At 42.0% G+C, this 24,826-nt stretch overlaps 1 protein-coding gene across 1 annotated transcript in view; it reads left to right on the top strand.

Moving 5' to 3' along the window:
• Positions 1-24,826, top strand: part of Megf8 (multiple EGF like domains 8) — a 209,229-nt gene that overhangs the window by 27,252 nt on the left and 157,151 nt on the right. The window contains exons 5-10 of the mRNA XM_075688154.1: positions 2,833-3,013; positions 6,960-7,047; positions 8,101-8,302; positions 16,796-17,658; positions 19,398-19,501; positions 20,026-20,175. Of these exons, the coding sequence (XP_075544269.1) occupies positions 2,833-3,013; positions 6,960-7,047; positions 8,101-8,302; positions 16,796-17,658; positions 19,398-19,501; positions 20,026-20,175 (1,588 nt within the window). The remainder of the gene's footprint in view (positions 1-2,832; positions 3,014-6,959; positions 7,048-8,100; positions 8,303-16,795; positions 17,659-19,397; positions 19,502-20,025; positions 20,176-24,826) is intronic.

A 24,826-nucleotide genomic window follows, 5' to 3' on the forward strand; every position in this document is an offset into this window, starting at 1 on the left:
ATCGGCAACATATTTTCCCTTCCATTTATGCAGGAAACTGGTGTACCTCAGGGAGGCGTGCTCAGCTGCACACTCTTTATAGTTAAGATGACCGCACTTTGTGCTTCATTACCACCAGCCATTTTTTATTGTCTATGTGGGGGACATTCAAATAGGCTTAAAATCCTGTAACCTTGCAGTGTGCGAGAGGCAAGTACAGCAGGGCTTGAACAAGGTGTCTGAGGGGGCAGAAAAAAATGGATTTAAAGTGAACCCCCACAGAAGTTCTTGTGTTCTTTTTACAAGAAAGAGAGGCCTGGTTCCAGATCCGTGCGTGGAACTATGTGGACAACAAATACCTATCAACAAAGAGCACAGATTTCTAGGTGTAATACTTCACTTTAAGTTTACTTTCATCCCACACATAAAATATCTGAAAGCAAAATGTCTAAAAACATGAACTTACTGAAAATACTATCTCACACAACATGGGGTAGCGACAGGAAGTGTATAATGAATATTTACAAGAGCCTCATTCAAACATGGCTAGGCTATGATGCCAAAGTACACAACTCTGCCACCCCGAGCGCACAAAAGATGCTGGATCCCATCCACCATCTGGGTATCCACCTGGCCACAGGCACCTTCAGAACAAGCCCCATTGAAAGCTTATATGTAGGATCAAAGGAGTGGTCACTCCATCTGCAGAGGTCATACATCAGCTTCACATATTTCCTTGAAGTGCACTCTAATCTTGAACATCCGTATTCTAAAGCCATTAATGATTTGATGTCCACTGCACTTTTCCATAATCGACCCTCTGTGAGACGGCCTTTTTCACTGCGTGTAAGGGAGCTTAGCATGGAAATGGATGTCCCACCCTTCGAACATCGCTTAATGCCTCCAGTGAAGCAGCTACTGCCATGGGAGTGGCAGGTAATTGAACGTGGTATATCTTTTGTAACAGTTACAAAATACGCACCAGAGCTGGAAATTCGAATGCATTTCCATGAACTCCATTCAAAGTACTCTTGTTTTGAATTCTACACCAATGCATCAGAATCGCATGTTGGCATGTCTTACGTGGCTGTTGGTCCCTCTTTCTCTGAATCAGGTGTATTGAACACCTATACAAGTATCTTTACTGCAGAAGCCTGTGCAGTACTGTCTGCGGTTAAACACATAAGGAAATTGAAACTGGAGAAAGCAGTAATATTCACAGACTCGTTAAGTGTCATAAAAGCACTGATGTTCTTAAGAAAACACAAAAATCCTGTTTTTATTCAGCTTTACTCATACTTGTGCAATATTTATTCATTGCATAGGCATGTGATAATATGCTGGGTTCCTGGCCATAGATGTATCGAGGGTAATGTGCTGGCAGACCAAATGGCCACATCAATTACATCTCAAGCTGCTAGTCCTACCGCTGCTATTCCTGCCACAGATCTCAAGCCACTTTTTCGAATGAAACTGGGAATCCACTGGCAACACTTATGGGACAATGAAACAAATAATAAGCTTCACTTGATTAAGCCAAAGTTAGGTTTCTGGCCCTCTATTACAAAAACACGACAAACTGATGTTCTGTTCTATTGTCTCAGAATAGAACACACATATGGTACTCACACTGTTCTACTGACTGGCAATGAACCTCCAACCTGTGGTAGATATGGTGAGAGGCTCACCGTACTCCACATGCTTGTGGAGTGTCAGAAAGCCAAAAGAGAGAGAAGAAACCATTTCCCTCTAGCATACCGCTATTGTATCCCTCTCCATCCTGCTATGCTTCTTGGTAAAGAACCCCTTTTTAACATCAAAGCTGTCCTAGGTTTCTTGAATTATGTTGTTTGTCATGTAAATAGCCCAATAGTTTCGTGGCGCATCCTGTCTCCAGAGGATGCTACTGTGATAGTAGTCCTTCTGTAGCACAAGCCTTCAGGTCCTTGCACTTCAAGGGCTCTGTTAAGGCAGTAGTGCTCTTTGGAAATTTTTTGCTTCTGACAAATTTTAGTATATCGTAATTCTTTCACACTGTATCTTTCGTGTCCTTGACATGCTTCATAGTCATTGCCATAATTGTATTACGTGTAACTTTTACGCACTTTACAGCGACCGTCTTTTAGGCCCCTTTACAGCCCCGTCACATCTATTGCTCGTACTTCATCGCTTCACTTCTAACTTATTATCACTGGCCTGGTGCTCTTTGGTCATACTTAGCCCTTGCACCACAAAGCACTATATTCATCAACTCCACCACATGCTTCATGCGGTAACGTTACCTTACAGAGAATCAATGGTACAATTTTTGTTAATGCAGGTAGGGCTGTTTTGAGAGGAAGGCTGTGCTTTATATCAGTAGCATTTTATAATTTATTGAGAAAGCTTGAGCAATGTTACAGACAGTTCAGCAAATCAATGTAGTTTGAGTTAAAACTCATGTGTGTAACAGTCCTCTGCAGCACTTACTATAACTTTTTATTGGTCTTACCTAAAATACTACATACTGAATGGCATTCTTCTCACAGTGGGCAGTACTTCTAACAAGGCAGATGGTTTGAGCACTTGCACACATAGAGCTTGATATTTCATGGTTGTAACAAGGTACACATTGAGGAACTTGTGATTTGGTGTTTGTAAAAAGGGAAAAAAAATCCTTTAGGCCTACATAAACATTTTCACAGAATGCTAGCAGCAATTACCAAGTGGCTAAAAAAAACAAAGGCAGTAAATACTTGAAATGGTTTCTTCACTGGGCAAATTTTTTTGTCTCTGCCCTTGTTTAAGGCAATGGAGCTTGCCTTAATCCTGTAAGCGCCTACACATGCATCTTTTCATTTTACAATGTTTAAGGTCATGGCCGCGGTGATCGGTGTCCCGGTGTGTACTCTCACGTGATGGCTCTCCGTCGTGGTCACACTCTCCTGGTATTGGGAGGCTACCGAGGAGTCATGTCCTCTGACCTCTGGGCTTTTCTCTTACCGACCACTATTACACACGCTTATTCAGATTCAGCCTCTGGAGCCTGTATTCGGTGAGTGTTTGCTCTTTATTTTTCCTGGATCTTGCATTCTCTTTTTTTTTGTGTGTGCCTCTCATGCCTCGTATCATGTGTGACAACATATGGAAAGCTGTTCTACTTCTGGCAGCTCTACCCTATAGAAGAAAATGGGTGGAAGCATGATTCTTAAATTCTATTTTCCTTGTATGTGGTAGTACATGATGCTTCAGTAACCACAGTACACAAGATTAGCTGGTGTGTGCTGCATAATAATATAGCTTCATTACTGTGATTTCTTACTTTAAAGTGTTGGAAGCAAAAGCTGCATGCATATTGGGTCACAAAACATTACTGTACACCACATGGATCAGAAATTATATGGGCTTGCACTGCAGTGCTCTGGAACTCTGTAATTATATACTTCTGGCGACATGTTTGCTGTTTGTAAGCTGGAACACATACAGCTGGTCATTGACAATGAGCAAGAAGAATAAAGGGATCAAAGGGACTAGCGTTTTTGCTAGTCACAATCATACGGAAAAGCAGACAATGATGCCAGAGAAATCATAGGGCAAATCAATTGTTATGTTTAATAGAAATGTAAAAATAATATTGTAAAAGGAAATAAAAGTGGAGAAAAAGATAACCTGCTACAAAGGGGATCCAAACCTACATGTTCCGCATTATGTATGCATTTATTTATCAGTTAACCCTTTACCCCCCGTTGACGAGTATAGTCTTTATTAAATTTTGTACCAATGTAACCAGTGACGACTATAGTCGTCATAAACAAAAAAATTGTCACAGCGAACCTGTGGTGACTCTACTCATCCTATTGCATCTAGCGCCGATTCCTGACACTAGATGGTCACACTTGTCCATGATGTGCCATTTGTGTCTCACCTTTCATTATATTGCCACCTGGGACACCCCTGCATAAAGCATGGCTGCCTCCTCGAAACGAGGCAAAGAAAGTGTTTTGATGACTCCTCATTAGACGACAGCTCTGTAGAGCTTTGCGCAGAAATGGAAAGGGATGTGTTCTCGTCTGAGGAGTCTGATGATGACTATTCTGTAGATAGACCAGAATACCTTACGGCTGTCCATGAGTCTACAATATGAAAACAGCCTACTGACTGCTTTATGAGATGTGGAAATTTAGCCACTATTCATGTACATGTTTTGGCACCATTTAGGTTATTTTTTGTTCGTATTCTCTTTTTTCATAGTGTTTCAAGTCCTGCAAAATGCTTTTATGCAAGACACTAGGGCCATGCAGTGAAGCCTTCGTCAAGCTATCTTTTTACGCAATTTGTGGAATAAAGGAACTCCACTGAATTGAAATAATGGTACTATTTTACACAGAAAAAAAAAGAAGCTCTACAAACGAAGCGAAAGAAAGTATCTGGTAAATTTGGTAAAATTTTCTTCTGTTTGCGCGGTAGGGAAAGAGTTAAGCTACCACGACACCATCCTCTTGCGCAATTTACTTCGGTATTGAGCAGTTTGGATCCACTCATTCTTATTGCTCATTGCATAGTGAGGGTTTCAAATTTGACAGTCTTGATGCCAGGAGCTAGCATACGAGTGCTTATTGGCCATTTGCATGCTCCTGAGCTTTAAGTGCTATATGATGCCTGTGGTTAAAATGATGTTCTATATGCGACGCCTTGGCTATGAGTGGTGTTGGCTAACACTCTTAAGGCTAATCTTGCACGCATACACAGACACAACAAAATGGCGACTAGGCTGGGAAGCCCAGTAAAGCAAAAGTAACAAGGCTCTCAGTTTTTAATAGCATGGCTGTTACCATTGTTGAATCACATGGCATGTGATTGCCTGCTCATTTAGGGAGGTCATTTTAATAACTGCAGTGCCAACAAATATGAGATAACCGGTTCAGATAGGTACACTGCCTTGTGTTAATTTTGGTGCTTTCAAATTGCCTGTTGGGAGCTTTAATGTAAATGCCTCTAAAATTGAAATGATCTAGCTCTCCTGCTTGAAAGCAGATGCCTGGATGTACTCAGATATAAATGTGTGTGCCATGCTTTTGGCTACAAAATTTGGTGCACTATACTTATGAAATGAGATGCAACAATTAATTATTAAAGTAGAACACCCAATAAGTGCAATATGCGAGTGTGCACTGCCACGCTGCTATGCGTTTAGTTGCTAAAGATGGCACGAATTCTGGTCTAAACATAAGAACCAAAATTATGCCAGTTAACACAATCTGAAGGTTGTAGAAACGAAAGTATGCGTATTAGTTAAGCCTAGGTGGACACGTTTGATTCCATTAGAGTAGTACATGTTTTGAATTCCAGAATTATTGGCATATGGACACAATTACCTCTTAAACATGAATAATTATAGTACTAAGTATTTCGCTAAAATTGACAAAATTGTATTTTAAATTACCTGAAGGTATAAGTGGCTAAATTACTGTAGCAGCGTTACATTACAATTACTTCTAAAAAATAATGAAGTTACATTGAAATGGCTTTTCAGTTCATTTCAGCATCTATATAGAGTCAACTTGTGTCACATTGACTTCTGAAGTGCATTCTAAATTAGTTATCTGTAGTCAATATTATCAAACTTCCAAATGAATGAATCGTTCAAGAACATAGACACCTTCTGAGACTTTTGATTATGATAAAATTAAAATAAAACAAATTACCGAATAGCTAATGAACAGAAGTAGATGTGGTATAAGTGTTTGCACATCAGGGGTGTCTTAATGTATGGAAGATACTTTATGGTTTGAGTGAGCTTCACTGAAAATGTTTATGTATAAGTGCTAAGTGATACAAAGAGAAGGTATACACACTCACAGAGTGTGTATGTTCCTCCCTATATTTGCTCAAGTAGTTTAGTGCATGCACTTTAAGGTGCAATGCCAACTCACTCAAGAACCTCTTGACTTGCAGTGTTACCTTGCAGCAAAAAATGCACCGACGATTACGATACTCACTCGTGCGAATTTTGAGTGCAGCTGTTGAGATGTTTTGGATTCTCGATATATTGTGGCTAAGAATTTGATTCCGAACAACAGGACCTTCTCGGTGGCGTCGTTAAGCCTCTGATCGGGCAGCTAGTTTAGCAGCTGTGGCAGACAAAGGACTTCCACTGGTTGCATAGCTCATTGTTCAGAAAGAATTGGCTGGCACTATTTTGTATTATGATTGTATTATCACGTGGTAGTGACAGTGAAGAACGACACAGTGTCGAAACTGTGAGTTACAAATTTAACTTTTTATTGGGCGAACTAGTTCCCAATAAAACAAGTAACACTCGGGCACAAGAATAGCGGCGAGCAGAGTCGGTGATCGGCAAAAATCTGATCTGTGGGTCAAGCCCACTGGCTTTTACCCATGACTCGTCGAAAGCTACAGTGTAATCACTGGTGCCCGCATGGCTTCTAGAAAGTACTAAATAATTCACATCCCACATACAATAAGATTACAAACATCGCAAACCATGACGATCGAAAGAAACGTGAGCGAAAGATGATGCAAGCAGACAATAGTACGAAACGAGCAGTCGGGCGGGTCCGCATGACAGCAGTTTCCCATGCGCATGTCACTAAAGGGGCCGCTCTCATTGGTCTCCGCCGTTTGCGGCTCATGTCTTTCATCTCTCGCTCCGTGTTTGCTCTTTCATCTTTAGCTGTGCTCGTCTGCTCGGTTGCGCCACCGACGCTGACGCTAATGCTCGTCGCAGTTACGGGCGCCTGAGAGCTTAAGAGCTGCACTCTAAAACACAACAGTTCTTTGTTTTGAAAAATATAACTAAATAAATTGAGTAATTATTTTATGGAATTTCTACCTCGAAGTAATTACCTAAATTTCTGACATATAGAAGAATCCATTATCCTGTGTTATTTAGAAAAACTAAATTACTTACCTCTGCCTTGTGTCAGTTTATTGTTTTCAAATATTTTTTGCCTTCACATTTTTTACCTTTAATATTGCAGCCATAGATTTGAGACTGCTTGTCAGGCCAACCCTGCCTGTGCCTGGTGTGGTGGCTCTGGTGTCTGTCTGGACCGAAGAAAAGTCAAGGTATGCTTTCTAGTAAAACTCAAAAACTCTGCAGCATACTGGGCCTCATAGGGGGGAAGTTAGTGTTTGACAAAGAACTTAGTTCCAGATCCCTAAATAGTTCCTATGGCTAAGAGGTACATCCCAAAAATAAAATTCACGCGATTGAGCATATTCGGATACAGTGTTGCAGAAAGAAAACATGCTACAATTCAAAGCAAAGTGCAAATCCTCCCCAAGTGACTGTGCTGACCAGATAAAATTGACCATAACAGCCAACTTTTACTATTTTATCATAAAATGTTGTATTTTTAAACATGGTTACGTTGTCATATTGACACCAATTATTTTTATTTTTATTAAATATTTTTGTTTATTGTGTTTGTTATAATATTTAATATTTATTTAATTATTTTTATTTCCATCTAGTTTTGAGCAAAATCGATTTTAAAGAAATGCAAATACAGTTGCTGAGCAATTTTTCGGACCCAACAGTTATATGGATCTATTCATGCAGCAGCAACATCAACCCATAGTATCAGTGTAAAGCGGCAAGCAATATTTTGGCCACCATTACATGAATATTTCACGAATAAACTTCATGAATGTTCCAGTTTGTCTGTGACACAGATCATAATTGCTGTGACTATAGAGCAGAGGGTCTGTTCACAGTATCCATACAGAACCAAGTCTGTAAATCTTTAATGAAAAATCAACATCTTGAGTAATCAAGGTGTTTTTAGCATTTTTCACCAATTTTAGTACAGTTTTGCCTTTGACTGTAGCATCTTTCAAGTTGTAAAGTTGGCAGGTCTGAAATATAATATACACCCCCCCAGGACTCTTCTGTCAAACCCAATTTTTCTATATGCTTCACAGTTTGAGAATTTTTGCTGAGATCTGATTTGTTGAACTATTAACCAAAATTTCTGATGTGAAACTGTAAGTCAGATGTGCTAGGTGAATTCACAAAGATTGAACACCGTACATTTAGTGCTGTTGTATACATATTTGCTATTATATATGCCAGTTTACAGCAGGATCATCACATCTCCTTGCCATTGGCCTGTGCAGGATTGCCGTTCTGGTAACTTCCGCCCGGGTAGCTGCCCTGGCTTATGTGCAGCTCTGGGTGATTGTCAAAGCTGCATGATCTGGGGTGGCCATAACAGCATGCCTATGGGTAGCAATGAACTCCGGGGTCTCTCTGCCAAGGGTACTTTCCCACAGGCCTGTGGGTGGTGTGTTGAGGCATCAGCCTGCCATCCCATTCATGGTAAGAGCTCCTTTCTGGCACTTGGTGTGTTGAACACAGGCCACTTCAGGTTACCATTTTTTTCCTTTAGATGTGAAATGTATTTCATTTCTGTTAGCATAGGGGGGATTTCTGGCTAAAGCTGAATGTAACAGTACATGTTTGTAATGAAAACTGTGATAGTAATATCACTTCAGAGTATCTTTGCAGCCGTACTACATGCGCACCTTACTTTGGTATCATGGAGTAGAGGAATAAAGACATTACTTGATCATGCATGTGTTGCATGCACAGATTGTGCTGTTGTTGCATCATGCATGATGTAATTGAAGCTAAAGTTAGCCTATTGCTTAGCGTTCAGAGAGGCATGGCTTGGCAGTACATTTGTTGATCCAAGCAGGACGGGTTGCTTTTTAGAGAGCTCACTCAGCCATAGTAGGTATAATCTATCAAACTCAAACCTGCGCTCATCAGGAGTTACAAGGCCTACAAGTGTGCAAATTTTTTGCTAAAATTTCACGCTTGCTCGTCTATGGCACCCTCGCATTTGACACCTAGGATCCAGAAATGGCCTGAAGAGACTCGGGCAGCAAGTGAGAGGGATGCCAATTAGCGCCCACCGCCGTTGAGCACAGTAGGGCCATTATAAATAGGGAGCGAGCATGATTGCAAGATAAGAACATAGGACCCCCAGTAGCTGTATAATAAGTTAAGCTTATAACTTATAAGCTTTGTGATGCATGAATGAATGTCAGTTTTGTATTTGGTTAGGTCATTTCTGTACCCTAGTGCCCATACATTCTCAGTAGCACAAACAAGACATTTCATGTACCCCACTGCGGCTGCATCCCTGATACAGCCTACCCAATAATTGGTTTTTATTTTTAAAGCAAATCTTTCTTTGTGGAGTCCAATGGGTTTCGATGCTGTGGTAAGTGATAGGGATGATTAGATGCTGGAAAGAATGGTTACCATAGCTTGAAAGAGTGTTTTATACATAAAGTGGGAGTTACCTTATGTGCCAAGCTAAGGTCTAGAGGACTGAGCCCCACTCCGAGGTATACAAAGGATACCATGGTATGCTCTCGAACCTCTGATAGTATTGCTCATAGTATTGGCTCATAGTATTGCTCATAGGCTCATAGTATTGGGGTCAACAAAGGTTTTTTTTTTTTTTTTCTTAGAACGCACAGTGTACAAAATGTATTATCAGCAGACAGTGAGATGTGAGTACAATCAGCTTCCATTAATTTAACCCTGACGAGACCGACAAAATTGATTGAAATATCCAGCGAGTCGAATTAAACTAGATTTAAAAAAAAGTCACAACATATCGCTGATTCATTTCGCAGTATTTTCCCAATTCTAACACACCCCCGATTCAAACGCGCGTGCGCCTTCTATTTGTCCAAATTAGAAAACTAACGTAGAAGTGACAAAGCTCATAGACAGAGTAAAAATCTAATCCACACCCCATATTTTTTGTACAGGAAAAATGTGCAAGGGTACAATAGTGGCCAATTTTATAAAGTCAGCTTCGTCGTAACACAGTCGTGTTACGTGGCACAGCATACAGGTGCTGCGAACACGGTTTTCGGTATAATTTTCTTGGGAAAAAAAGGCAAGCATTAGAATTTGATAAATACCGTAATCACACATTGTGAGCTACCATTATTGCATGGAAATGTTCCTAGAGCAGGCTGACAATAGGCATTTTTGGTGGGTGATGCGTGTTCAACACATTCACTTTCTCCTAAGCTCTGCAGAGACACACGCTGCCGATATAAGGGTCGCTCTTGTGGTCACCATAGGGGAGCCAGGCACATGCATGCTGACTGGTCAAGCTCTAATTATCTGGTGAAGGCCAACTTTAGGATTGAAATAATGTAAGTTTGGGCTTATAGAAATGCATGGGGCCGGATGTGACCTTCGGTAAGGATCAAATTAACCAAATATTTGAATTAACCGTAGTCAAATTAATGCGTCTACTGTATAAGTTTAAATTGACTAAGATTCATATTTGAATGTTTAGGTTTGCCTGCATTTGTAACTGGTTCATGGTTCAGTATCTGACATATACTTAGATTTCTGAATGCACCTTGTATAGAAGCTAGTGGCACACGTGTTGCATATTACACTCTAAAGTAATTATGTGTAAGGTGTTATAATTTTTTGTGTTTATATTTCAATTCATGCTGATGGTACGCTTGTGTGGCAGTTGCAGCCTGTTGTTGAAGGCCCCAGGGAAGGTCACTGCATCACGCATGATCGTTGGAGGGTCATTAAAAAAAGTTCTGCTGAGGTAAACGTGGCATAAACTACCAGTGTCCAACTTGGCTTAAAAAACACCTGAAACACTTTTCGAAGATTTAAGAAAACGTTGACGATTTGTAGAAGAGGCGCCTGTGAATATGTGAGCCAATATTATTGCACTGCATGCAGCAGGGAACTTACAATCTTGTGTCAAAAACAGTTCAGAATCGCTTGCTCTTGCCTTTGCAATGCTGTCATCGCAGGTAGTGAAGCCCACCAACAGCTATTGGCTGATTTTGTGATGGCTTGAACATTCTTAGTAATACTATTATTGCTAATTTTGAGGTAAATGTATGAAATATATATCATTTTATTTTTTATTTATTTATAAATACTGCAACCCTGATTTGGGGTTTCAGCAGAGTGGAGTTAAATTTGTTGGGTTTTGCAAATTGGCAAACATCTGTAACAATAAAGGAAATACACGGAAAGGAAGCACATAATTTGGCAATGTAAACACAATGATGTACCGGAACCAAGCACAAAAGCATATAATAAGCTTAACACGACATGTGAGACAAGTCACTGCTGTAGCTATACAGCAAAAAGGTTTCCGGATGGTTGTGGAACAACTTCATTGGGAAGTTTATTCCATTCAGTCATTGTCCTAGGAAAAAACGAATACTTAAAAGTGTTATTTCGAGTAAAAAAAGGAGTTATGGTCAAGGCGTGTCTCAGCCTTGTGGCATATCCTGTAGAAAAAGAAAGTATCTACGGCATGTCTACCTTATAATAGCCTTTAACTAACTGAAACAAAAATTTCAATCTCAAAACACAATTTCTTTTCATTAGCATTAGGAGGTTGGCTTTTGCTAATAACGATGTGATCGAAGTTCGCCCAAAGCTGTTATAAATAAATCTCACTGCTCTCTTTTGCATTTTTTTTCAATTTGATTAACATGTTTCTGAGTGTATGGGTATCAAACTACAAATGTGTAATCTAAAGTTCACTGAACAATTGCCTTAAACGCAATGAGGCGAACAGCAGGAGTAGAAAGTTTGAGAGTTCGTCTTAGGTAAGATAGTTTATAGCTAGATAAGCTAATTACAGCATTTGTGTGTTTTGTCCAGCTAAGGTCATGTGAAATCCAAAGATTAAGTTACTTGTAGTGCTCCACTTCCAACAGAAAGATGTTACAAGCTGAATATGTGTAACGAAGAGGATTACGTTTATAAGAAATTTTCATGAAAATGGTCTTTTCAAAATTAATGGACATTTGCCATTGATCACACCAACGAACAACCCTTTGAAGTGCTTGGTTTAAATCAATTTGATCTTGCTGGCTTTCGATTTTTGAGTAAAGGATGCAGTCATCTGCATATAACTTAACTTTTACAGGTATGTCTTGTATTATATCATTCATAAATAAATTAAACAAAAGGGGCCCGAGCACAGAGCCCTGAGGGACACCAGAGTCAACTGGTACTGTGTGAGAACAGTGATAATTAAAAGAAACATACTGTTTTCGATTTGAGAGATAAGCAGAAATTCAATTTATATGTTGAGAGTTTTTAAACAGTATATCTCATTTAAAGAGTAGTTTATTGTGAGAGACGTTATCAAAAGCTTTAGCGAAATCCGTTTTCCGTAATTTATAGCTTGAGTGAAATCATGTACGGTAGTTACTAATTGAGTTCAAGTAGAAAACCCTTTCCTTAATTCATGTTAAGAACTTGGCAAAATATTATATTTATCTAAAGATCCCAAAATATGCTCATGTATTATATGTTCAAGAATTTAACGTGAAGTGGAAATTAAAGAGATTGGGCAATAATTAGTAACGTAATGTGTGCTTCCACTCTTATGAAGGGGCTTGACTCTGGCAGTTATATACTGAAGCAGGGTTTGGGTACGGGCTAGTTGGTATTCCTTTGTAAACATCACTTACAGCGCGTACATAGACAGAAGGACGGAAAGAACGACAAATACAAGCACTGAATCGACAGCGCTTGTATTCATCGTTCTTTCGGTCCCTCTGTCTGTGTACCGTAAGTGATGTTTAATCTGGCAGTTACCCAGTCGCCTGGAACTCGGCTCTCATTCATAGATTTAGAGAATAGAATTGTCAGATACTTTGGCACCCACTCTGCATAACGTTTTAGGAACTCATTCGGTATTCCATCCGGCCCAGGAGATTCTTTTACGTCAAGTTGCAAAAGTAATTTTAAAAAAAACCTGCTCGTTAATCGTAATGTCAGATATAGGTGGACACGACACATGAAAACGCTCAAGGACTCCATTATCCTTAGTGAATACTGATTTCAAATGAGAAATGAAAGCATTAGAAATAAAACAGTCGCTAGTTTCTACACCGTTAATTTCAAAAACATCACTGGTCACAGTATTTGGAGAAATCAGACTCCAGAACCTTTTGGGACACAACGATATGAAGTTGGGAAGCTGCTCCTCGAAATAGCGTTTCTTGTCAGCTGATACATTTGTCTTGACTTGAGAAGAAAGTTCTGTTGTTTGCTGCTGGAGAGCACCTACGTCATTATAATTGCATTCTTTATTTTTTTACCGTTTTAGGTGTCTTCGCAACTGCAACGTCTCCCGAGAAATCCAGGGGTTCTTTCCTTTCGATTTCTTTATAATATGTGCTATAAATCTTTCAATGCATTCGTTTATGAGGTCCTTAAAACTATTCTATAAACCATGAATATCTGCAGTACTACTTGAAAAAGAATCATATCATCTGCACATGAAAAGTTAGGGAAAGAGACCCTCCTGGAATTTTTATTTGAAACATCAGAAAGGGTTTGTATCACAGCCTGGTGATCAGATATTCCAGGGAGAACATCACAGCTAGCTTGAGAAGCAACTGCCCCACTTATGAAAAAAAAAAAGATCTAGTATTGAACAAGAGTTTCCCTGAATTCTGGTGAATTCATTGACAATTTGCAATAAGTCAAAAGAAAATGTAATAGTGATCATTTTTAAAAGAGGGCCAATTGATATGCAGCAAATTAAAATCTCCGGCCAACATAATCTGATCTCCAGGCTTTACAATTCAGGGTGTCTACCGACCGGGAAAACCGGGAATTCTCAGGGAATTTGAATAGTCTGGAAATACTCAGGGAAAACTCGGGGAATTTGTGCTTCTATCAGGGAAAATTACCTGTGTCTTTAGGGAAAGGGAACGAAAGTCGTGTTAATGCTGGCTCCAGTAAAAGAGGAATCGCAAAGAATCGTCATTGACGCCGTGTCATCGGCACGATGTATTGCCAGAGAAGTTAACGACCGATTTTCCAGACGCCCGATTTTTCGGACATGCTTGATAATTCGCACGACTTTGCGGCACCACCACGTACTCCATATAGTCAATGTATATTGCCCTGACTGCAGGTCTGAAATTGCATTAATCAAAGCCAACACCGCCGCCATTTTGATTACCTCGCCGCCTCGAACCGGCACTCTCGCACGCAGATCCGCTGGCAGCCGTAGCCACTACCGCGGCAACGTTAAGCCTAGCTGCTTCTACGTTCGCTATTAAGCTTCCTGCCGTTCAGCGCCGTGTTTTTCATTGAAAGAATTCGCCGCTGTCAGCAATGGCACCGACTCCGCCTTTGTAATCCTCGCGATTGGCTTCGAAGCTCGCAGAGCACAGCGCGTTGCGTAATGCCAGTCACCGAAAGTTAGTTTCGCCTCAGTACAGTAGTGCTAGGCGGTGAACCATAACAAGGGTGGGAAGGGGCAATTGTCACGGGACACAGTATGCATTCCTTAATTATACATGCGTGCACCCCCGTCTCATGTCAAAGTGCGAGCACCGATATGCCTAATAAGTGTACTGACAGGCTTTAAGAGTTTTTTCGGACGTGCTTGTGGCAATTTTAGCCCTTAAGGGCAGTTAAAGACATGCATTCGTTTTTTTTTTCCGACAGTCATATTTTTCGGATGTTTTTGCGGCCCCTAGCGAGTCCGAAAATGGGACGTTGACTGTACAACTGACCAAGAGGATGCTTCAAATGATCCATGGGGTGAAAGGGTGGTGGCAGAAGGAGGATGAGAACCGAAAGGGCCGACGCACTAAGGAATATTAACGGGAAAGGAAGCGTGCCGCCGCCTCTTTGAAGGAGCTTGAGCTCAAAAAACAGTGTTAGCTGATGCCGAGATGCAAGTGTCCCTCATCCAGACCAGAATAAACTCTTTAAAGCAGTGAAACACAACACTGAGATGTTGTGTACAGGCTGAGAGTATGTCAGGACAGTTGAGGTTGACTTCCCAGCTGCCGAGAGAGAATCTTAATTGTGGCAAAGTTCAGGCCTCATACCGATGAGCTTGCTATCAGTTGATAGAAATATCTCATATTCAAAAATATTTACTCATGTATGCATCTCCTTTTCATTTGTATTTGAAAATGTTCGACTCAATTTGGAATATGGGTTTTACCATTTTTTTCGCTGTGCATTTTACTAACACTGTCCTTCTGTTTTGTTTTTAAATAAAATAGATATTACTTCTTACTATTCAAATTGGATAGTCATTGTTTTTTTTTGTTTCAGCATGCTTACTAGAGAGTGACTGCATCAGGCAACATGGTGTCAGCCTGTCTTGACATAAAACGAAGTTCTGGCTCATTCAGGGAATTTTGCAAAGGTGCTCAGGGAAAACCTGGAAAAATCAGGGAATTTGGAAATGTCAACTTGGTAGACACCCTGTACATGTGTAACAAGATATTTAATTAATCAAGAACATCAGTGGAAGTGGTGGGTGGCCGATAAATAGCCTCAATGACATACCTCGTCTTTCCATAATAAGCTTTACAAAATATAGTTTCAATGTTAAGTATGTCCCTTATATTTAATATTTGTAGCAATTGTCTAAAAAGAATCGCCACTTTACCACCTCTACTACCACTGTCATTCCTGTACACGTGGTAGCCCCGTGGAACAAATTCGCTGTCATGTATTTTATCATGCAACCAAGTTTCTGTTAGGACAGTAATATGAGGATTATAGGCTAACAAGATCCCTTCCAATTCAGCAGTTTTACTAATCGCACTCCTACAGTTTACATTTAAAATTTTCAGTGATTGAGGGCTGCACTTGTTTCATCATTTTTCATGTTTCTTTATTTTAACGTGTGCATTTTTCGTTTCATTACAACCAAACAAGTTGCCGTCCACTCTCAGTCGATTGTAAAGAAGTTTAATTTAGCACCGTTCTCTCTTTCTTTTTCAGAACTTTTCCAAAGCTTCTTGCGTGTTTCACGAATCCTGAATGAAAAATCTTCAGATATGGACAATGCAGAGCCCTCTAACTTTGTCTGCAATCGCAAAAGAAAGAATAAGCATTTCATATTTGCATTGCTGGTCCAAACATGACAGTTGGGCATAGCTATGTGGCCTCCGAGAGAGCAGCGGCATGCTGTGTAGAGTAGATGCCATGGCTGCCATGGGGTGCCTTGATGAGCCCTCTCACTGTAGGGTACCTCTCTCGCCGGCGAGACGCTCAACTTTTGGGCTTATCCTAGCCACCTTTCCTGCATAGCTTCCAGTGCACTAGTGGCGGCAAAAGGAGAGAGAAAGCCGCTCATTGGCACAGCAATTGCGTCTAACTCAACTTATTCTTGAAGAATTTGAAACACTTTTGTGGCAGGAGATTTGCGAGGCGACATTTTTTAATAGTGAGGACATTCTATGATTAGTTATAAAAGTGTTTCAGGGTCCCTTTAAGATAAGAGAGACATTAGCAAAGACTTGCACTGCACTCTGTCCTGTTGTCAGAGATAGTTTCAGGGAGAGGGATTGCGGGAGTTGTTTTTAGGGAGAAGGAATGCAAGAAGTGAGAAAAAGAGTGGCCAGCTCCTTTGGCACCATTGTCATGCAAGGCATCGGAAACAGGAAAAAGTGAATAATGCAAGACAACAAAGTTTATTGCAAGATGTCTCTGACTGAGGTGGTGACCTTCACTGGCCATTTTGATGAGCCATGCCTTGCCACCTGTGCACTGTTCAAAAGGGTTGGCAATAGGCAGCTAAGCCTGCGCATGTGCATGCAAGAGAAATGGGACTCACTGTGGCTCCGTTGAAGTGCATCTAACCTTCGGGTTACTGGTGCTTTAAGCTACATATATTTATGTTGAAAATTACTTTCCAGCGTATTTATGTTAACGTTTAGATGTTGCCATTCACTGTATCAATGCATACATGATACATTCATTCGAGGTTCATTTTACTTCTCTTCTGCCTGTTTGCAGAGCCTCCTGGAGTATGTCGTCCTCCCCATGATGGTCGCCTCTCAGCTGAGCAAGCAGGCTTCTGGGGTCCGCATGGCCAAATTGTGGCCTCCTTGCATGAATGCCGCACATTTGACTTTCGGCCAGGCCTTTTTCTCCTGCAGTACAGGAATCCAGTCAACCTCTCTCAACCAGATCAGGTGTCGTACGTGAACAACAGTAGCCAGCATCTGATGTTCACCTCCGAGTACCAAGATGAACAGGAAGGAGGTGGCGAGCACGTGGCACGTCTACTAGGCTTTCTGCACCCTCGGGGAGCCCTGCCACCATCGGGGGGGCCACTGCGCCTCTTCCTTGATATCAATGGAGGACGTGCTGCACTGCGCTTGGGCCAAGCCGGAAACGCCCGCCTCGAAGACACTGAGCTGGTGGCACAGCTGAGTGCACATAGCTACAATCGAACAGAGGCAAAACGCCCGAGTGGCCAGCCACTTCTGCTACCGTCAACAGCAGCGCGGGAGCTGCGTTACCTTCTCGATCTCTCTCTACATGCACCAGCCAAGTACTGCACCAAACACTGCGATCGCAACTTAGATCTACGATGGAATGCTCATGACTCTCATCAGGTAATCTCCAGCAAACACCTGGAACCATATCGCAATGGGACCCAGTGCCCATCACGGGGCACCTGCCTGGCATGCCTGAGTGATGCTGGCTGTGGCTGGTGCCCGTCAGCTCTGGCTTGCGTGCCACGGCAGCCAACCTCATCATCCACGGCCAAAGGGGCAGCACCGTGTGCCCCAGGGAGCACACAGCTCTTGGTTTTGGAGCCGCACCACTGCCGCACCTGCTCAGCGTTCATCTATTGTCACGACTGTGTCCAGGTAAGCCACTCATATATTCTTCGCACTGATGTGCAAGGAAAGTGTGTGCAACAAAGTTGTTTTTTCTTCATTGAATGACATTGTTATTAGTTAAGAGCTATTTTGCCTGTTGCACTACTTAGTGTTAACAGTCACTCATTTGCCTTGTCTGCTTCTCTTCGTACTCACATTCATTGGGTAAACTTCTTATTGAATTATTTGCTGAATTATTTTGTGTCGATCATGACCAATATCTCTGCATTTTGTCCAACAAGTGATTTTGTCCATTTGCTATTGGCTATGACTAACATCGAACGATACCTTTTCCAGCAAAATGCCCTGGAATTACAATTGGAAGACCTTTACAGTCACATTTACTTGAGACCTCCTTAGAACAAGCTGTTGAGCTGAATCTCCTTATAAGCTACACTTGAGGGCATTTAGTGTTTAGTTCCTGATAGGTGAATTACAAAAGGAAGTCTGGTTAACATAAACCATTTAACTCATGGGTTGTATAATGCAAGCTCTCACAATGCCACAGGGATCTAACATTCTGCAACAGTGACTGATTATTTTGTGTCACTGCATTATACTTAGAGGTAACAGTGTGTGATAGTGGGAGCAATAACATGAAGAAACCTTCTGAGTGTAATTACACAGGCTTTTGCATTAAGACGTACACGCTCCAGCCTGGCATGAATAACGGTAAATCATAGGAGGATATGTACACCTGTGAGCAAAAGTATACAGACCACAGGTTTGCCTAAAAAAATGTGAATGTCTTCATAATTCAGATACACAAATTAAAATTGTTTAGTGCACTAGAAAGTTCACAATGCCAAGTTTGGGCTGCAGTCCTCACTTTCCTGTTACATTCATAGGCAAAGAAGAAAATTGGCTTTATCGTGGAACTCTTGGCCTGTATACTTGAGCTCACAGGTGTACATGATGAGTAGTAAGGCACATTATGCTCTGTAAACACACCTTATTAATCAGCAATGTGGAGGTTGTGGGCAATTCCTCATGAACATTGGGCAGAGATCCCCCCTTGTGACAACAGTGCAATTCCCACTGAAAAATAAAAAGCCACAGCTATGTAATTGAAGGTTCCTTAAGAGCTAGCTGTTGGAGATCTGCAAAAGTGACTTTTCTCAGAGAATAAATAGCAAAAGTTGCTCTGTAACTTCCTTTTACTGCGTCTACCTTACCTTAGTTTATCCTAATTTATGTCCTTCCCTGCCTTATTAAATATGTACACCGAATAGTTTAGTACCTGAAGCAGACATAATATGTTAGAAAGTTTCATTGTGTTTGTCATCTTGGTTGCATGCATTTTTTTATGCTAGCAATCACTAATGACTTGTGCAGTTTAAAGCAAAGCTTAATATTTCAGATTTTTTTTCACCTTCCCTCTTTGTCTGCTGCAATTAATTGCAAAGTATGTTTTTGTTGTGGAGTTATGGGGTTGTAAACTTGCCATGACAATTTTTTTGAACTGTGATTTTGTCAACATTTGCGAAATATTTGAAGGCCTAAACCAAAACGCTTTAGCCAAGAATTGCTATATATATATATTTTTTTTTTTCATTGCAACACATTTTTTTTAAGTGGTCCAGTGATGGCCTACTGAGAAGTCATATCTGTGCTTCATAATAGGCAAATGGGAGTCGGGTCCAAGCTAAAGTTTCTTGTCAAGTAGGATAGCTATGCAGTGACTTGAACTTTGTGTGCTACTCATGGCAGATGTTTTTTGATTACAGGATCCATTCTGTGAGTGGATTGTGGAGGGAGCCTTCTGTGTACGTCGGGGCCGCCACAGTTTGGCTGTCAGGCATCCGGATCTGTGTCCGACTCCATGTCACCTGTGAGTTGAGGATGCTTTCTTACTGTGCCTTCTGCTAATTTGCCTTCTGTGCTGGGTAGGAGACAATGTGGGAACAGTGAACTCTTGGTTTTCACAAATGCTTTTCAGGTATGCATTCCAAGTCTAATGGCTTCTCATTAGATAACCCTGCAGTGTGATCATGGCCCACTACTTTAACCAAAGCTTTAGTCGCATGTAAAATGGCCATTAGTGCAACAAACCAGGTGGGGTTGACCCTGTTCTAAAACAGTCAACCTACAATATCATGATGTTATATTGTCTTCGCAATCCTGATTCAAAAGTGCCCAAACAAGGGAAACCTCAGCCTTCAGTCAGTGTTTCTACAAAGGGGGATTGTCTTCATGAGGGCATCAATTTTCGTTAAAAGTTTGTAAAAATTATTCTGCGAGTTCTTATCAGAAACTGAAAGTGGTTATCAAATGTGATAAGGTGAGCCAGTCTGGTTGCCCTACTGAGCACTCTGAGCAATTTGTCAACACTGGTTGGGCCCTTCATCCTTGCAGGCGAAGAGGATGCATTTCATGTCTGGGGGACCCTGGGCGGTGTGCCTGGTGTCGAGAGACGCAGAGCTGCTTCCTTTTTTCCACGTACACCACCTCCTTCATGTATGGTGGCTGTCGTGAGTGGGTTGATGAAGACCACGGAAGCCCCAAGTGAGTGCTGGAGGCCCGAGTTTGTTTGCTGTTTGTGATACCAGCAAATTCATTGGAATCTTGCATAAGAGCTTTGGCCGTTTTGGATGCACCAAATATGCTCTCCTGCATGAAAAATACCAGCATTAGTCTGCCCTTTTCCTGAGCATAAAGGGCATGGGTACAAATCTCTTTGTGCTGCAGTCCTACTTGTTCATATCAATCCTGCAGAAAAGTGCCCATGAGTTCATGAGTGCAATATGTTGCAAGTTCGATACATATGGCATCGAATTCTAAATGAATGTTTAACAAAATCTAACTATTAAAACCACATCTGCCATCTTTATTTATATTTTTGAAATGAACTCCTTTACTATGAGGTATGCTGATAGGCTGTTTGGTTAACATTCTGACATCATGAAGTCACAATATAAACCATTGCAGACAGAAATATGTGCACTCTACATCGACCTATGGGTAAACCAAATGTTCTTTTTTTTTTTGGCGGCGGAGAAGGGTGATTGTTCACTTCACTTGTCTTTATGTGTGACAACGACATTGGGAATCCACATGGCATACTCCATGGCTGCAGGAAAAGTTCTTATATTGTTTTTTCTTTCTTCTGTGTAAGAAAGCCAACTTATGGAACTGTTTGTTGCTGTGTTGAGTTCAAACCATTGGGTGGGAATACAGTTTTCAATCAATCCAACTCTACGTTTTATTATACCGCATTTTTCCATTAATAACCCGCATCGAAAATTTTCAAAATTCAACAGTAAACTTGGGATGCAGGTTATATGTGAATTTCACCTTGAGGTGTGACTTCAAGGCAGCACTGCATGTTGCCATGAAGCCATAATTCAAGGCAAGGTTCTCTGGCATTTAACATTTCATTACCTCCTAGGAAACTCCACCTTCTCCTCACCGTTGTGCGTTCAGGCTCCCTTCTCCCTTCCTTCATGGTCACCCATTCTCCTCCTCTTTATGGGGCGCCATTTCGCATTTTGAGTTAGTGAATAGTGCATGCGGCGCCGGCAACTAGAAGTTGGATCACGATGAGGTGTACTGAATGCCATCCTTTAAACAGGATGCACAGGAAGCATGTGATTGTGGATGAATCAGTCATGGGACATGTGACGTGAATCAGATCACTTTGCAGCTAGGATAAAAACGCAGACGGAGCAGCCCTTGCATGGGCGATAGCGATAGAGCAAACGTGACCATGCCAAAAATCCTATCAGTGATTTGGCTGTCTGCCGTATTGTTAAGTGCTTCGCACGAACTGAGGCAGCCCCATGAAAATGGGTGATGTATGATCACGTGATACTCAGTCCACAAGCTGAAATTGCAATTTGCTCCGTCGTGTGGATACAGCTTTACAGCATAACAGAAGCTGAAGGTTATCAGCATCGCAAAAGGGAGTGACAGAGCCACTGGCTGAAGATACAATGTGGACTTGTTGTGAATCTGTAAATGGAGACTGTTTTTCGAAAGATTTGACCATTGTTACATGCATGTAATTTCATGGGTTATATGCATGGTTTCATAATTTTTTGTATTTCTTGACTGTTGTGATTGGGGGTACGGGTTATACGCGGTGGTGGGGCTATACGTGGAAAAATACAGTATGTTCTTGCTACAGCTTCACAATGTGCAGAAGTTGTTCTATATGGAAACTCATTTGATTTGACTGGGTTACATATAATAGTGTTTCACTATAGTATTGCAAAATATGACTTGTCACATAAACAGCAACTGATTGATCTATATATCAGGTTTCCATACTCTTTTTCAGTGGCTTTTTTTGTTGTCTCTTTAGCTGGACATAACAAAATGATGGTAATATACATAATGAAAAATGTCAGTGGGTTTCACTTTCATTCAACTAGGTGTGAGTTATTAATATTACTGTGTAGTTTGTGTTCTTCTCCAGTGGGTTACTTAAAGCTGTCGCTGTGTACATGAAATTAGCATGTGTGAAAAGGAGTATAGCCAGCTCACATTGATATTAGCCTCCTTTAGCCACTTGTCAATTAGTTGCCAAGTTGTCAGAAATAATTAAACAAAATATGCAATTTTATGATAAGAGTAATTTGGACTTTCATGTTTTTGCATTTAATTACAATTTAGATGTTATTCTATTAGCAACAAGCAATTAGTTGTGCATAGTTTTGAGTAACCAACTTTACGTGCCTTCACCAACCAGGCTAAGCAGTGCTAGACCTACGAGCCATGAAATCGACAATCAAATTCGTAATCAGCAGCGTCTGATGAATCAATCTCCATAACACATGCTAGTTGAAAGAAAGCGATAACCGCAGTCACTTCTCATAGCTTCCGAACTTCACGCATTACCACTAATCGAGCCTAGTTTGGTGCTTTGTTAGAGTCGTTGCTTCGATGGGTGCCGCTATGTTTGTTGACGCAAATCTTTTGGGGCAGCTTTTGGGGCTCCCGCTAAATCAGTGAAATAGCCTGCCTGACGCAAAGCCCAAACGTAGTTTGCATCTGGCGCATGCGCAGTATCTTCGACGCTATTTCTTTGGGACCTGAAACATTTGGGGCCCCTATTCTAACCTGGTGTTAACGGTGCAAAACGTAGAAGGGACACGAGACGAGAAGACAACACCACAGCGCTTGACACCACAAGCGCTGTGGTGTCGTCTTCTAGTCTCATGGCCCTTCTACGTTTTGCGCTGTTAACACCAGGATGGAAAACCAACAATTCCAAGATGCTATTCTAGCCCTATTATAAAACTCTCTAATGTATAAGAACGTCTGAAATTCCGGGCGAAAGAACCTGTCGGCCGTCCGAGTTTTCAGACTTTTTGCTGTGACCGCAGATCCGAAACAGCATTAATTAAAGCCATCACAGCTGCCGCTTTGATTATCTCGCCGCCTTGAACCGGCACTCTCGCACGCACATCCGCTGGCAGCCGTAGCCACTACTGCGGCAAACACTAGGCCTAGCTGCTTCGACGTTCGCTGCTAAGCTTCTTGCCGTTCAGCGCCGTGTTTTTCATTGAAAGAATTCGCTGATGTCAGCAATGGCACAAACTCCGCCTTTGTGGTCCTCGCGGTTGGCTTTGAAGTTCGGAAAGCATGGCACGTTGCATAAGGCCTGATCCCAAAAGTCAGGTTCGCCTTAATACAGCAATGTTACGCGGTGGAGCATATGCGAAAGTGTTGCAGTGAAGCTGGGGAAGGGAGGCAATTTTCACGGGACACAGTACGTATTCCTTAATTATACACGCGTCTACCCACCATCTCATGTCACAGTACGAGCACCGATATGCCTAATAAGTGCACTGGCAGGCCTTCCTGGATGTCTCTGTGGCATTTTGAGCCCTTAAGGGTAGTAAAAGACATGCATTAATTTTTCGAACTGTCCGATTTTTTGGACGTTTTCGTGGCCCCTAGGGAGTCCGAAAAATCATACGTTGACTGTAAAACTGACCAAGAGGATGCCTCAGATGATCTGTGGGGCAAACACACGGTGGAAGGAGGACGAGAACAGAAAGGACCTACGCACTGAGGAATGAACGAGAAAGGAAGCGTGCCGCCGCTTCTTTCAAGGAGCTTGAGCTCAAAAAACAAAGTGTTGGCTGACGCCGAGATGCAGGTGTCTCTCATACAAACCAAAATAAACTTTTTAAAGCAGTGAAATGCAACACTGAGGTGTTGTGCGCGGGATGAGAGTATGTCAGGGCAGTTGAGGTTGACCCACCAGCTGTTGAGAGAGAACCTCACTTGTGAAAAAGTATTTCTATCAGTTGATAGAAATAGCTCACATCCCCTTCAGTCACGCTGTCCACATTTGTGGACGCAACTGTTTGAATCGCACCGATGGCAACGGTTGTTGTGGTCGCACCGCTGGTGCGATTGGTTGGGAACTCGGCGCTGACGCCCGTGGTTGTACCTGGGTCGCAAGCCCCAAGGGTAGCGTTGGCCTGGCGGCCTGGGGTACAACTGGAAGCATCCGAAGGTCCCGGCAAAGCAAGAGTCGACTGGTAACAACAAAACAACTTGTTTATTTTAACATCGCAAAGAGTTGGCGGTCAGGTTGACCGAAGTAGAGAGACGGGAGAGCACTTTACTCAACAGAAGAAATCGGAGCCCTCTTTTTGGCGTCCGGGGGCAGCTGTTTTTATACTCTCGCAGTTGAGGGCAAGAAGGAACCCCTCAATAGACGAGCACGTGATTGTACAATGGGCTAAGGTGACGCACACTGTCGTAGCGCCGCCGGTCGGGCACAAAGACTGGGAGGAGAAGGTAACTTCGGCTCTCGTAGCGCCTCTGGTCAGGCACAATGACTGGAAGGAGAAGGTAACTTCTGCTCTCGTAGCGCCTCTGGTCGGGCACAATGACTGGGAGGGGAAGGTGACTCCCTGCTCTCGTAGCGCCTCTGGTCGGGCACAATGGCACATACACTCACACACGCACATGAAGACACGTGGCATCGGAACATGCCTGGAAACGCCTGGAAACGCCTGGAAACGCCTGGAATCGCCTGGCGGGGAGCGTAGCGGCGACGCCGAACGGGCCAAAATGTCTGCCGCTTTGTTGCAATCGCCCCGGCTAAACCGCGCGTCGTAGGCGAAACGTAACAGACCGCCCCGCCGGGGGAAGGAGATCCCGATGGACAGGGGACTGCATCCGCTGTCCGGAGGGA

This window comes from Dermacentor variabilis, chromosome 1 (genome assembly GCF_050947875.1).
Source record: "Dermacentor variabilis isolate Ectoservices chromosome 1, ASM5094787v1, whole genome shotgun sequence".
Taxonomy (NCBI): domain Eukaryota; kingdom Metazoa; phylum Arthropoda; class Arachnida; order Ixodida; family Ixodidae; genus Dermacentor; species Dermacentor variabilis.